The sequence below is a fragment of the Coregonus lavaretus genome (assembly GCF_964263955.1).
Source record: "Coregonus lavaretus genome assembly, chromosome: 18".
Lineage (NCBI taxonomy): Eukaryota > Metazoa > Chordata > Actinopteri > Salmoniformes > Salmonidae > Coregonus > Coregonus lavaretus.
The window spans coordinates 24,370,253-24,383,092 of record NC_140005.1 but is presented as its reverse complement, the minus strand read 5'-3'; the positions used below and the strand labels follow the sequence as shown (position 1 = coordinate 24,383,092).

General features: G+C 47.7%; 1 protein-coding gene across 1 annotated transcript in view; it reads right to left on the bottom strand.

Moving 5' to 3' along the window:
- The window catches only part of LOC311145222 (kinesin-like protein KIF26A), a gene marked incomplete at its 5' end in the record, with an annotated part of 109,770 nt that overhangs the window by 37,459 nt on the left and 59,471 nt on the right, over positions 1–12,840 (bottom strand). Inside the window, one exon of the mRNA XM_084181447.1 lies at positions 8,011–8,225. Coding sequence (XP_084037573.1) covers positions 8,011–8,225 — 215 coding nt within the window. The remainder of the gene's footprint in view (positions 1–8,010; positions 8,226–12,840) is intronic.

Here is a 12,840-nt window from a genome sequence, read left to right as displayed (position 1 = left end):
GGATTCCAAAAGGTTAGAGAAATTCCTAGGTTCTGAACAAGCTATTTTGATATGCTAAGGAGAGGTAGAGAAGGACTACAGAGCTGTACCAAACCAATACTTGTGAGGTTAGAGATTTAGACATTTGTAAACAGAGCCAGGGGTCCGTGACTTCTACAGTATTATTCAGGTTAATAAGAGGTTTACACACTCACTCACTCACACACACATAGACACACACACACACACACACACACCTAAATAACACTCACAATGTCACCTACTGACACACACATCCTCACACTCATACACACCCACACACACTCAAAGTCACATAGTCAGCTCTGCAGCAGGCTCTCACGTGCTGGGTCATGAACTGATTACAAGCTATATAATCCACTCCACCCAGACAATCTGCATGGAGCCAGTGGCAGGCAGGCTGTAAACACAAACACAAGATAAACCCTGTTCCCACTAGTGTTTTTATTTTGATCCTGCATTTCTACCAAGAATAAGAGGCACTGTCCCGTCTCTGATTCAAAACTCCAATCATGGCCAGTGTTACGCAACACAAAGAGGACCCTGTAGCAGAACAACGGTAGTGACCAGCCAAGGCAAGCAGGAAGAACAGCAGGAGATGTACGTAAGTGCATTCCCATAGTGGAGGTAGACAATCACTGTCAACACTATCCCTGTCCACCTTGGCTTTGCATGGTTTCCTCTCTGCAGAGAAGTGTAGTTCTCTTTTCAGCTGTTTGTAAAGTCAACCAGTCCCCAAGCCAGCTAGAGAAGCAGGAGGACAGTAGAGAGGTGGTGGTGGAGTGGTAGAGCAATTCACTCTGTTAGTGATGATGAGGTAAAAGCTTAACTACCTGGCCTGACAATGGCTCTCTGGCTCTCTATCCCCCAAATGGCTCTCTATCCTTGTGTGAATAAGAATCGCTGTGGTCTGATATATAGAGAACCACCGGTTGGGGAAATCAACTCACACTGATTAGACCTAAGCAGCTATTAATTATTCATATGTAGTGCAAGGCTGGGACCTGGGACAGACAGGGCTGACACTGTGGAGCAGAGGGGCTGGAGGACACAGAAACACAGCAGCCCACTGGGAGCCATGTTGTTTCTGCAGACTGAGGAAGTAAAGCCAGGGTGAGCTTATGGGAGCAGGGATCACAGGCTCTGTTGTGGTTCAGGGAGACAATAGGTCATAACATTCTTCAACGCATATTCCATGCAGGCAGCTACTGGGCAATTAACTTGTATTCTTATTCCAGCCTCTCTCTCTTGTCTCCAGAACAATGATAATAGACTTATTTGCATGACACCTCGAACTGAGGGATGCCATAGAGATCTACATGGTGTGGGTTAGCTGGCCTCAACCCCCACTACTGTAATGCATAAGATCCAGCCGGGGTGAGAGAAAATCAGTTTAGAGGCTCCTATCACTGAACACTAATGCCCAGATCCCTGCAGCCCAGCAGGATTCCTATGTCCCTCCATTAGTAGCCTCATCATCTGTGTGAATGAATGGTGAAGTCCTGGCTGGCCGTGGGTAGAGGAACAGCCTAGCAGGCCTGGTTATGTACTGTCTACATGCTGAGGCCACAGTCCGTCTCCTGCCCACACACCATCAAACACAACCCGGCCTTTTAGATCATCACCAATAGCACACGTAGAGACAAAGACACTCTTATGTCAAGTGGCAGGCACACAGGATGTAGTGGGTAGTGGGTCTCCATTCTAACATCCCCTCGTTTCCCCCTGTGTGAAAGGGATCTGTCACAGCCCGTCCACTGCTTCTCTATGGCCCAGTGTTAGCCAGAGCTCTGCCTTGAGTCAGCGTTTCAGCCTTTGTCTGTCAGCTCCAGCAAACCCCCCCCCCCCAGCTATGTGAGCGGGCCAGGCCAGCCAGACTTCCTGACTCAGGAGTTTAGGGGGAGTAGACATGGTGCTAGTCAGCGCCCTCCTCGGGAGTATCTCTCCCTCCAAACAGCCAGCTCACAGTGTACCCAGAGCACAGCCCTCTCCCTCTCTCTGGTCGCCTCCACACCAGTCCTCTCTCTGGGTGTGTTTACCATGCAGGCTGACAGCCACAACCGCCTCCACCCTGGCCGTCACAACACTGGCCTTCACACAGACACCCAGGGGGCACAGCAGCTTCACGCCTTGAGACGGGTAGGGCCAGTCTATACCACAGCAGGGGTAGCGGGTGGTAGAGCTCCTCAGTGGTGGTCTGATGAGGTGGCACTATCTCCACTGTGCAGCAGACTGTACTGCCCAGGACAGCCAGAGGAAGTATGACTGGCTTGAGAGGGAGAGTCTGCAGTGGGAATACACTCAGGCTGTTCTAAGATGACCTAGCTCCCTCCAATTTCCTCCAAGAAAACAAGAACCAAAACTATTTAAAGCTGCCAATACTAAATAATCAATTAAACAAACTTAGTAAAACTGTGGAAACGACTTCATTGGCATTTCCGGTTCAGTTCAACCTGACAAAAAAAAAATGAATTGGCAAATGAGAGGATCTATCATCTGACACTATAACAGAAGAAGGGGGTCTGGGGTTGGAGCTGAGAGGTGAGTAGAGGTGTGGGCTATAGACAGGAGGTTGAGAAAGGGGTGGAAGGTGTGATATTGTGGTAGAAGGGATGTGGGGTGATCCATCTGGTTGGTGCTAGGCTGGGGTGGTGGTAGTAGGCCCCCCAGGAGAGGAAGGGGCCTGCCTGCTGGTCTGCTGCAGATCCCAGAGGCGGTGGGTCTAGGCTGGATCTCCATCAACACCTCCTCCACTGATGATGCTAGACAGGGCCCTGATAGCTTTTCACACCTGGCCTTATCCGGAGGCTATAGTGCTAGAGTCCCTTCCCCAGGCTCAGCTGCTGCTGCTACCGCTGCTCTCCACTGCCAGACATTAGCCCCAGCAGGCTGATATCCTGATTATGACAGGAAAATACCAACTGGTATTTTATCCGACATTAAACACAGAGACCAATAGCATGGCGCAGCCTAACCATCATCCACCAACTCTCCAGCACTTCTACATTTTAGTCATTTAGCAGACACTCTTATCCAGAGCGACTTACAGTTAGTGAGTGCATACATTTTTCATACTGCCCCCCCGTGGGAATCGAACCCACAACCCTGGTGTTGCAAGCGCCATGATCCACCAACTGAGCTACAGGAGGCCCTATTCTATTGATCTATTCAGGGCCTTAGACATGTGTTCAACAGCTAAGAATCAACAGATTATATGTTAAAAACAACAACAACAACACAACTAAAGGTATGGATAAATCAATCCCTGCCAGTCAGGCTATGCTCAACACAGAAGCTAGTGTTAACTTTGCAGCTCCACTCTGCTTACTCTCCTCAAAATAAAGCTGAGGCTTAACTAGCATTTCAACAGCGTTCTCTCCTGACTAAGCATTCTGCACACATTCTCCCATCGGTAGAAACATCCATCTCTGTGAAGCTCAGCAACCAAACCATTACCCTTTCACCATGGATTAAGGGATCACACAGATCAACTCCACCACAACATCAACACTACCCACTGACTGCAGCACAAATATGAGGAGCACAAACACCCAAACACTGCAGCTGCATCGCCCATCAAAACTAAGATCTCCTCCAGCCCTGGGTTGGGGTGTGTGTGACTTACTTGAGTCCCATGGTGGTGGTGTGTCCAGTGTTCCCCTCCACAGGTCCTGACCTCCTCCTCCTGAAGCTGGCGGTCTGGAGCATCATCCCGAGCATGCTGACTGTGTGTGTGTGTGTGTGAGAGAGAGTGTGTGAGGCTCTCAGCAGCACTCCACTCCCCCTGCCTGCGTCCACTCAGTCTCTTTATCCCCTAGCCAGCAGGTCCAGCCCAGAGCAGAGTAGAGCCGCTCCACAACTCCCTCCACTCAGCATTAATCTGTCCGCCAATTTATCCCTGACACAGATCTCCACTGTCACTCACAACACAGCCGGACAAACACACTGCATTTCCCTTCTGTATTCGCCCTCACAGTATCTCCCTCTCTCTCCTGTCTCCTCTGTTCAAAGTGGAGTGTGGGTGTGAGTGGCCCATGTTACACTTCATCCTCACGTCCCTGCCCCCAACACTTACTCCCACCCCCACCACTACACCAACCCCAACCCCACACCAACCCCCACCAACAACCTCACACAGGAAGAACACAAGGACATTAGCACACAAACGCACACACACACACACACACACACACACAAACACACACACACAGCATAAGAACAACTTCTAGAAACTTCTCTACAGCAACAATCACTTGGTTATACTTTAATGAATTGTAGGCCGGGCCCACAGCTTTCAAGGGGAAGTTGTTGCAACAAAACTTTGATTAAGGTATTTGTATGGAGATCTTCTCACATTTTGATTAGCGCATCAGGGCTGGAGTTCCCAATGGCCAAACATTAGCCATTTGCAAGTCAAACAAATACATTCACCATGGATAACAGGGTATCATGTGTTCTGAGTTCATCTACATATTTCTGCATGTTCATTGGCCAGCTTTCATGTTAGTCATAAGGAGACAAAACAGTTGTTTCTATGGTTACTTTCCACAGCCTCAGTGATGAACCAGCACTTTATATTTCTGACACAAAGACCAGGCAGGTCTTGTCTGGGGAGAGGCTGGATTGTTTGACTGAAATTATAGGATAATGCCTTGCTTTCCCCAACCCACAATCACAGTGATTACAGCAGTACACACACACTCACCTGGGCAGCAGCAGCTGCAGGGCCGCACAGGGCCGTAAAGATACTTCCTCCTGTGCTGACACTCCTTCAGGGCCACATTCCTAACAGCTGTTATCCCTGTTCCTCTGGCAGCCCTGCACACTGCCTCTGCAGCAAACACCGCAAACACTCCTCTTAGTTTTACAGTTTGCTCTCTGTTACTCAGAACAGCAAAAGTAGTTCTGAGCATTGAGGAGAAGTGCTCTGTGGTTAGTACTCCTGATGCTTTCCCTCGCCCTCTCTCTTTCTTTTCCCCTCTCTCTGTCTCCTTTCTCCCTGCCTCCATGGGTCCTGAGGGATAGAAACACATCTCGTTCCCAATCAGCAGGTATTAGTGGAACAGAGGGATGTGCAGGGCGGACAGTGCGCCGGCAGTGGCAGTGGAGACACGTCATTAGGTGAGCTGCCAGGGCCCCAGCTGTGAGCGGTGCCTGCTCTCATTACTGAATGCTGTGTCAATGGACTAATCACATGCTCCGTCACAAAGCAATCCGTGTTCAACACGCCTGTGAGCTGAATGAGCACTCCCTCCTGCCCTCTCTCTATACTGAGATACAAACACAGGCACTTGCGCGCGCACACACACACACACACACACACACACACACACACACACACACACACACACACACACACACACACACACACACACACACTGACCACTCTGCGTGGACAGACCTTTAACCCCTCCTGTCTGCAGGCTATTTTATGGGCCATCTAATATCCAATTGCTCATTATTGATCCGGACCAATCTTTCTTTCAGTACACTCTGGTTGATAGGGCAAGAAGAAGGGTTGAATGGGGATTTGTAAAATGTAAATACAGAACTATGTGATGCATGTTTATTAGCTTTGACCAAAGCATTTCATTTAGTTGAACATTACCTCTACGGTAATTTGAAAAATATCTCTTTACTGGAGCTATAAGACCCATTCTTCATGTATCTATGATGGTGAGTTTGAGAAAATAACAGATTTATGAATGAAAAAAGTGATGAAAAAAAGAAAGCTTAGCAGAAGCTTTGATGAGCAATCAGCAACCAGTAATGAAACAGTAGCAATAGTTCAGCTTCAATTGTTGAATTCATACTAGGGCCCATTTCCTGTCTACATAATGACTAGAGACTCCTCCCATTTTACCTGGGCAGGGCGTAGGGGAGCCACATGAGATAATGCTCCATGGAAGAATTATCCCAGTAGTTGACACTGAGAGTAATGGTAGTTGGAGTTTCTGGGTTATCAAATTAACATTTATAATAAAATAATTTTTCAATGGAACAGACAAGTTTAAAATTATTTCAAATGCTTTTTATTTTTTTGCACCAGAGGAACCAGTATTTTCTTTCTCTTTCCCTCTCTCTCGATTTCCTCTTTCCTCTCAGCATCTACATAATTGCATTCTAACAAAAATTTAATCTGTGAGTTGAACAGCTCCAGAAGGGAGCAGCACTTTGGTTATTCAGCTCAAATATCCTGGTCTCTGAGCACTTTCACATGGATTTAACTCATTTTATCTTTAGAGGACGAAAAGGAATATTCATTACAAATGAGTTTTCAATCAGCCCCAAAACGTGATGGGGCTAATTTGGTCTTCAGGTTTTTACATTGTTAATTCAAATGTCAGTGGGAGAAAGTGAGAAGAAGGAGCTTTGCTTTGAGAACTAAAACACTGTTACTGCAATCAGCAGTGGCAGAACAAAACCCTAGCCTGCACACTGACCCTGGTGCTAGAGTAAAGATGAAGATGACGATGATGATGATTGGGGAGTGATTGTGGAGGCAACAGTTGCAGTAGCTGAGGAAGTGGGTGTACTTCCAGTCCAGCCCAGTGCATCGGCACCACCCACTACCTAGCCATCCACCGCCCTGTCCTGTATCTGTATCTGTGGAATGTGATGCTGTTTAAAGCTGTCCGGACCCCATCATCACCATACTTCTCCTCGCCAAGCAAAACAACACACATTCTTGGCAGGGAAGTATCTTTGGGATGAAATGAAAGGTGGAACCCTTCACCACTTCCACCACCTACCCTCCTGTCCCACCAGGACGCAAATGAGGGGGAAAACAAGTCCCTCTCCCTTCTTTTCCCTCTGTTTTTCCCTCACAGAGAGACAAACACAGCATGGCTGCCCAGCCTTCGCTTTTTGAGCCCTTGTCCAAAGAAAACAGTAGAAATAATAAATCCCCCTCTGAAATGAACCCTGTCCATGTCTAGGTCACAGCTCACCGTTGTTCACGCTTTACCCACCGCCTCGCTCACAGGAAGTGACACGTACAGGAAGTGACACATTTAGAAGAGCATTTGGAATATCCTCCCTGACAAGGGAGAGGCCCCATAGTACCAGTCCTATACTCTGACCCCGCTAAAGTTGACAAGGGGAGCACATTTGGAGTATTTGGAGAGAAAGCTGAGCCTTACTGTCACACTTCACAACGTCCCCCTCGCCTGTGTCCTCTGCCTCCCAGGGTGCAACGCTCTAACAGCCCTATGCATCATCCTTACCCAGCTTCCCCCAGTTTCCCACAGGCTAACATTCATTAGGGCACACAGCTCCTTGGGGAGTTGAAGCTGTACAGGGACAGGGAATGTACACACTGACCAACCTGCCTGAGAATCTACCAATGACATCCTTCTGCATTAGAGAAGCCATTGGAAAGCTGTCTGTACTCCCATTGGAGGCACACATATCATCCAGAGCATTAGTGTTGCCAGAGACAAATGGAGCACTGAGTGTCTGCTGAGACTGACTACATACAGGGAGCAGCAGACAACTCATTGGGAATTTAGACAATAACAAGACTGAATACAAGCTAAACTGCACTAGAGGCAAAACTGACTGACTTTAAATAGAGCCAAACAACGAAAAACACAGATGTACATCAAAGAAAAACACAATAGTAAAACTGTGTGCTTGAACCTAAGCCCTTTCGTGAGACATTATCCATTCATGGGCACTGGTTCCAGCACAGCCTAACAGCATGCCATAATTCAACCATGGTAAGGACAACATCTTCATGGAATAGGTCCACATCACGCTAGACTCTAGTGCAATAATGAACCATGACCTCATTGTGTGAAGACAAGTCTCCACACAGATCCCTTCCACAGCAGCACGCCATACAGAGGCAGCCAACCAAACACACCTTAAAGCCAACATGATACAGCACAGCAGACTATAATCATCATCACTCTCAGCCCTTTGTCAGACTCTCTCTTCAGGTGTGATTTGAGTGAAAGGCGGGTTGTGTGTACTGTGGATGGTGCTTACCTGATGAAGAAGGAGGCTGCAGCAGATGCACTCTGAGTGGAAGTGGGTGTGGGTGTGGAGGTGGGGCCAGGGGCAGGGGGGGCGACGTCACACTGTCCCAGCTGGACGGGGCTCCTCTGTCGGCTGGGTGTCAGGCTACAGCTGGAGCTGGGGACAGGGGCCTCCGAGGTAGGGACAGGGATGTCCCTCTCTGCCTCCCCCATCAGACCTTGTGCCTGCAAAGAGACAGACCGAGAGAGACAGACCGAGAGAGACAGACAGTGAGACAGACAGAGAGAGACACAGTGAGCCTCAAGAGTTAACCACCACTACTGGACCTCCACACCTCTCTTCCAGCCCATTTACTCCCTCTCTCCTCTCCTCTGCCACAGATGGGCAGGCAGCTGCTCTGGCCATCCCAGTAAACGGGTGTCAGCTATTCACCTCAGCAACAACTAACTCCCCACAGAACGGCAAGGGCACTGTACTGGACTGGACTAGACTGGACTGCTTGTTTCTGGCAACACTCAGGAGGATGCACGGTGTGAATGATAATTAAGTGATAGCCAACATCTAATTACAATTTAGCCGTTAAATCATTGGCCATATACATATATCAGCAGCTAATTTGGCATGTGTGAACAGCTTTGTAACGCACAGCTTGACTTAAACAGGAAAATAAATATTGAACACCCAACAACAAATGACATCTCCATATCTACACACAAACCATAAGCAGTGGAATACCATAGTAGACGCAACACTTTTCTCAGAAAGGCCCATGATGACTACTGCGCTGTGAAGGTATGCTTAAGATTCAGATGTAGAGGGGTAACAGAGCAGAGCCTGTCTGCAGCGCTGCCTGCCAGCTGGGGTATGAGTCAGGAGCAGAAGGAAGCTGCCTCAGCCTGGCCCCAGGCCCCAAGGGTGGTAATGACTAGGGGTGATGAGGCAGGTCTCAGGCTGCTCTCGGACTGCTGAAGGGGGCCAGAGAGTTGGTCTCTCTCTGACAAAGTCCACTGATCACCCAGGCAGCCCATAATAAACATCACTGTTCCTACCAGGTTCACCATGATAACACAGGGTTAATCCTTACCCTAACAACTAGTATATCCAACTGTATACTGATCAATGAGCCCAGAGGAAATGGTAGAATTAAGCCTCTAGTTTTCCTTTACATTTATCCTGGTGACACCTCCACACTGGGTAACCAGCAACCTGGAGTCAAACACGGCATGAGGCTTCACAGTATATATTTTGTCAACACTATCCAGTCCCTCTGCATATTTACTTACTCAATGTTTGCCCTAGATTCATGTTTGGTAACTAAAATTACATAATTTACAATCTTTTTATAAAGTGTTCTACTGGTATATGCCATCTGTCAACGGAGGCTGACAGCGGAACTATTTATATGCCATAGCTAGCTGACATGCGAGTGCTATACATCAAGATGCAGGGGCATACATTCGGACATTCACATGAACACAGGCACCTCCGTCAGTAGGGCTATACCTCAACACAAGCACTGACACTATAAGCTTGTCATGATCACCACAACCAAATGTGGTTGTTTTGAATCCCAAGGGAATCGCTCATTGACTGCACCTCAGAGAGCCATTTGTGTTTGCCAGTTCTTCTTCTTAATAATCACATCAACCTATTCTTGTTAGACGCCAGACACATTTTTTTACATTTTAGTCATTTAGCAGACGCTCTTATCCATAGCGCCTTACAGTTAGTGAGTGCATACATTATAATTATTTTATTTTTTTAAATCATACTGGCCCCCCGTGGGAATCGAACCTACAACCCTGGCGTTGCAAACGCCATGCTCTACCAACTGAGCTACATCCCTGCCGGCCATTGGGATATAAGACTAATCATTGAACATGCTTATTTAGGATGGTATTTTGGCTGTGTTGAAAGTCCAATATGGTGTTTGGTGGGTTGTGAGAGAGCGAGGGCCTCTTGTACGTGTACATGTCTGGGTTATGATTTGTGAAGTGCGTGATGGAGAGTCAGGGTGCAAACTGAAATGAGCCGATCGCAGATTCTTCTCACGCACCTGGCAGAGCGGAAAGACTAACAACAGCAGGCGGGTGTCCGTTACAGGACAGGAACTCAACAAATACCAGAGAGGTGTACACGTGTCACATCATCCAGACTGAAATACTTCACACACTTAGGCAGGAAGCCTATCTGGACAGCTCATCCACAACCTTGTCATAGATTAAGCCAATTGTGGTGTCAGGTTTTAGAATCAAAATGGCAGCAGGTTCGAGGAGCCCATTGATGGTAGGGAGTGAGGGGTAGAGGGTGGCGGAGGGGTGTTGGGGGGTGTAACCAGAATAAACAGCTCACTGTAACACACAAAGACACCCATATGATTTTGAAAAACACATCATGATGCCTGTCAGAGAGCATTCCCCCAGGAGAGAGATTCAGGACTTAAGCTCTTCAAGCAACCTGCTCTCCAAGGCGGTAGCCAGTAAGGCCACTGCTGTCCCTGGTTAAGGGCCCTGGTCAGGTAATTAGGCACTGACAGGGGTGCCATGTGTCCAGGGCCATTTACACTGAGTGTCAGTAATGAGGGGACCTACCACCCTTCAACGCCAACACCCTGGCCCCCCGTCCAGCTGATAGCTCCTATTTCCCAGGGATGAGGGGAAGAAGAAGAGACAGTGTGCTTCCAATATAGACTGTCTCAGGCCAGCTGGGCTCAGTGACTCCCTTCCCATCAGCAGTCTAAAGAGCATCCGCTTCTCAGAGCCAGAGCCTAGTAGGGATCCCCGGTGACCTCTGATCCCACTGTCCGACAGGCCATTACTGCTGAGGTGAAATAGACCCTGCTAATCTGGGCCCGTCCTGCTCCAATGGCTTCAGCAACCACTACAAATGGTGGAGGAGGAGTGTATCGACGGATCACTGGGATGCACCACAATAAATCCATGACCTTTTGGATTTTCCCGAAATGTTGCCCTAGAAAATGAATTTTGACTGAACAGTATAGGAGGGACTCATCAGAAAATAGTTCAAATAGAAATGTGCCTCCTCTATTCTTCACTCACCCTCTCCCTCCTCTATCCTTCACTCTCTCTCTCCCTCTATCCTCTCTCTTTCTCTCGCTCTCCACTATCATTCACTCTCTCTCTCCCTGTGTGGCAGGGTGCCATGCAGGACCAGCTGTACCGTGGCAGACAGCAGCCCAGATGGTCCATTGGGCTTCCAGTGGGTACCAGACGAGTGAGAGGTCACACAGCGCCACCAGCGGCCAACAACACACTCTAAACCCCCAGGGTCAAGAGCACTCGGTTTTAGCAGATTAGCGTGCATTTGATTGTGGATTTTGTGGAGCAGAGGTCAAATCACAGATTTGGGTCAATCAATTAGTCATTTTGTAGTGTCCACTGTTAAGTTCAGTATTCACTACTCACACTGTTGTCCGCACTGCTTAGAATGACGGAGTTGTTAATCTAACTAAATCCGATATCAGGGGTTAGAAGTCATAGGTGTTAAATTATCAACTGAGGGGAGAATTCAACAACAGATGCTTTGATTTTGCTTCATCAGGTTTTTGGGAGACTGGAGTTCTCTAGCCGACCTCCCAGAGGACGGATGTGCTGTTTCCTCCATTTAACCCAAATATAACCCAGTCTCTCAGTGAGCCCATTGTCCCAGCTGTTATCTGTAGTGTAAATGACCACAAATGTAATTCCAAGCCAGAGCCTTTTCACTATATGAAAGTTTCATGGTGTCCTATAATGGGCTGTGTGCTGGTAGACTAGATAGAGCACACATCGCACTGAACATGGATCTAGCGTTCGTCTGCTGATCACGCGATTCTACATGTAAAATCGATGCTCTCTGAGCACACGGTTCATAAATTGCGTTCAGAGGTGCTCAGTACTCTCGGCCAGCAACCGTTATTGCTGTGCCTGAGCACTAAGGCCCTCGGAATAAAACACTCCTTAGGATTGCTGTCAAACAGGGGCCATCTCCCTTCCTTTGTCTGCACTACAGAGCTCTACACTCTTCCCACAAAGTATTCAAGTGGGGAATTGTGAATTAAAGTGCTTGCCTTTCGGGCACAGCGCAGCTCCGAATCCTCCTGTGCGGGTTTTTGTCATTCTGAGGGATCTTGTTTTAATGAAAGAAATGGGCGTTAGAAAATAACACCAGGCACATTTCTGCTGTTTGTATCGTGGTATCCTGAAGGAACATGTGTCTCTGAGGAGGCCCAGGCTCAGCTGTGTGGCATTGTGCAACGCTTCATCCCAGCTCCCATTCGGCTCTAATTGCTTTTAGACACATAGGAGAACACAAGTCAGTCTCTCTCCCTTTATGCAAGGCCTTTTGATTTGCCCTAGATTGCACACATGCTGTTAAAGGATTCTGGACGCTTCCCATAAACTGGAACTAAAAGCACTTGTTGACAGTTAAAGAGGAGAAAAACATGTTCTCAGTCCAGAATAAGGAATAACACTGACGGAGTCAGCGATTTTCAATGCCATATTAGAAATAAAACGGAGGAGCCATAAACAGCTTCTGATTGAGAACATAAAAATGACAGAAGTAGAAAATATTAGCGATTAACGACTGCTTTTTGCTCAGTGCTCTCAGACTCCCTAGTGTAGAATGTCACAGCAATGTGTAAGAGACAGATGTCACTCTCTCTCGCTGCAGGAAGAAGACTCCTCAATATAAAGGACAACATCCCATAATGATAATGATAAAGTATATTACAAGACATGGGGAATATGTCTGTATGGAGCAATATACTGTAGTATGCCTGAGAGGAGAGTTATAGGAAGATTGTAAGTTGGTCATTGGGTCTGAGCTGCCCTTGAG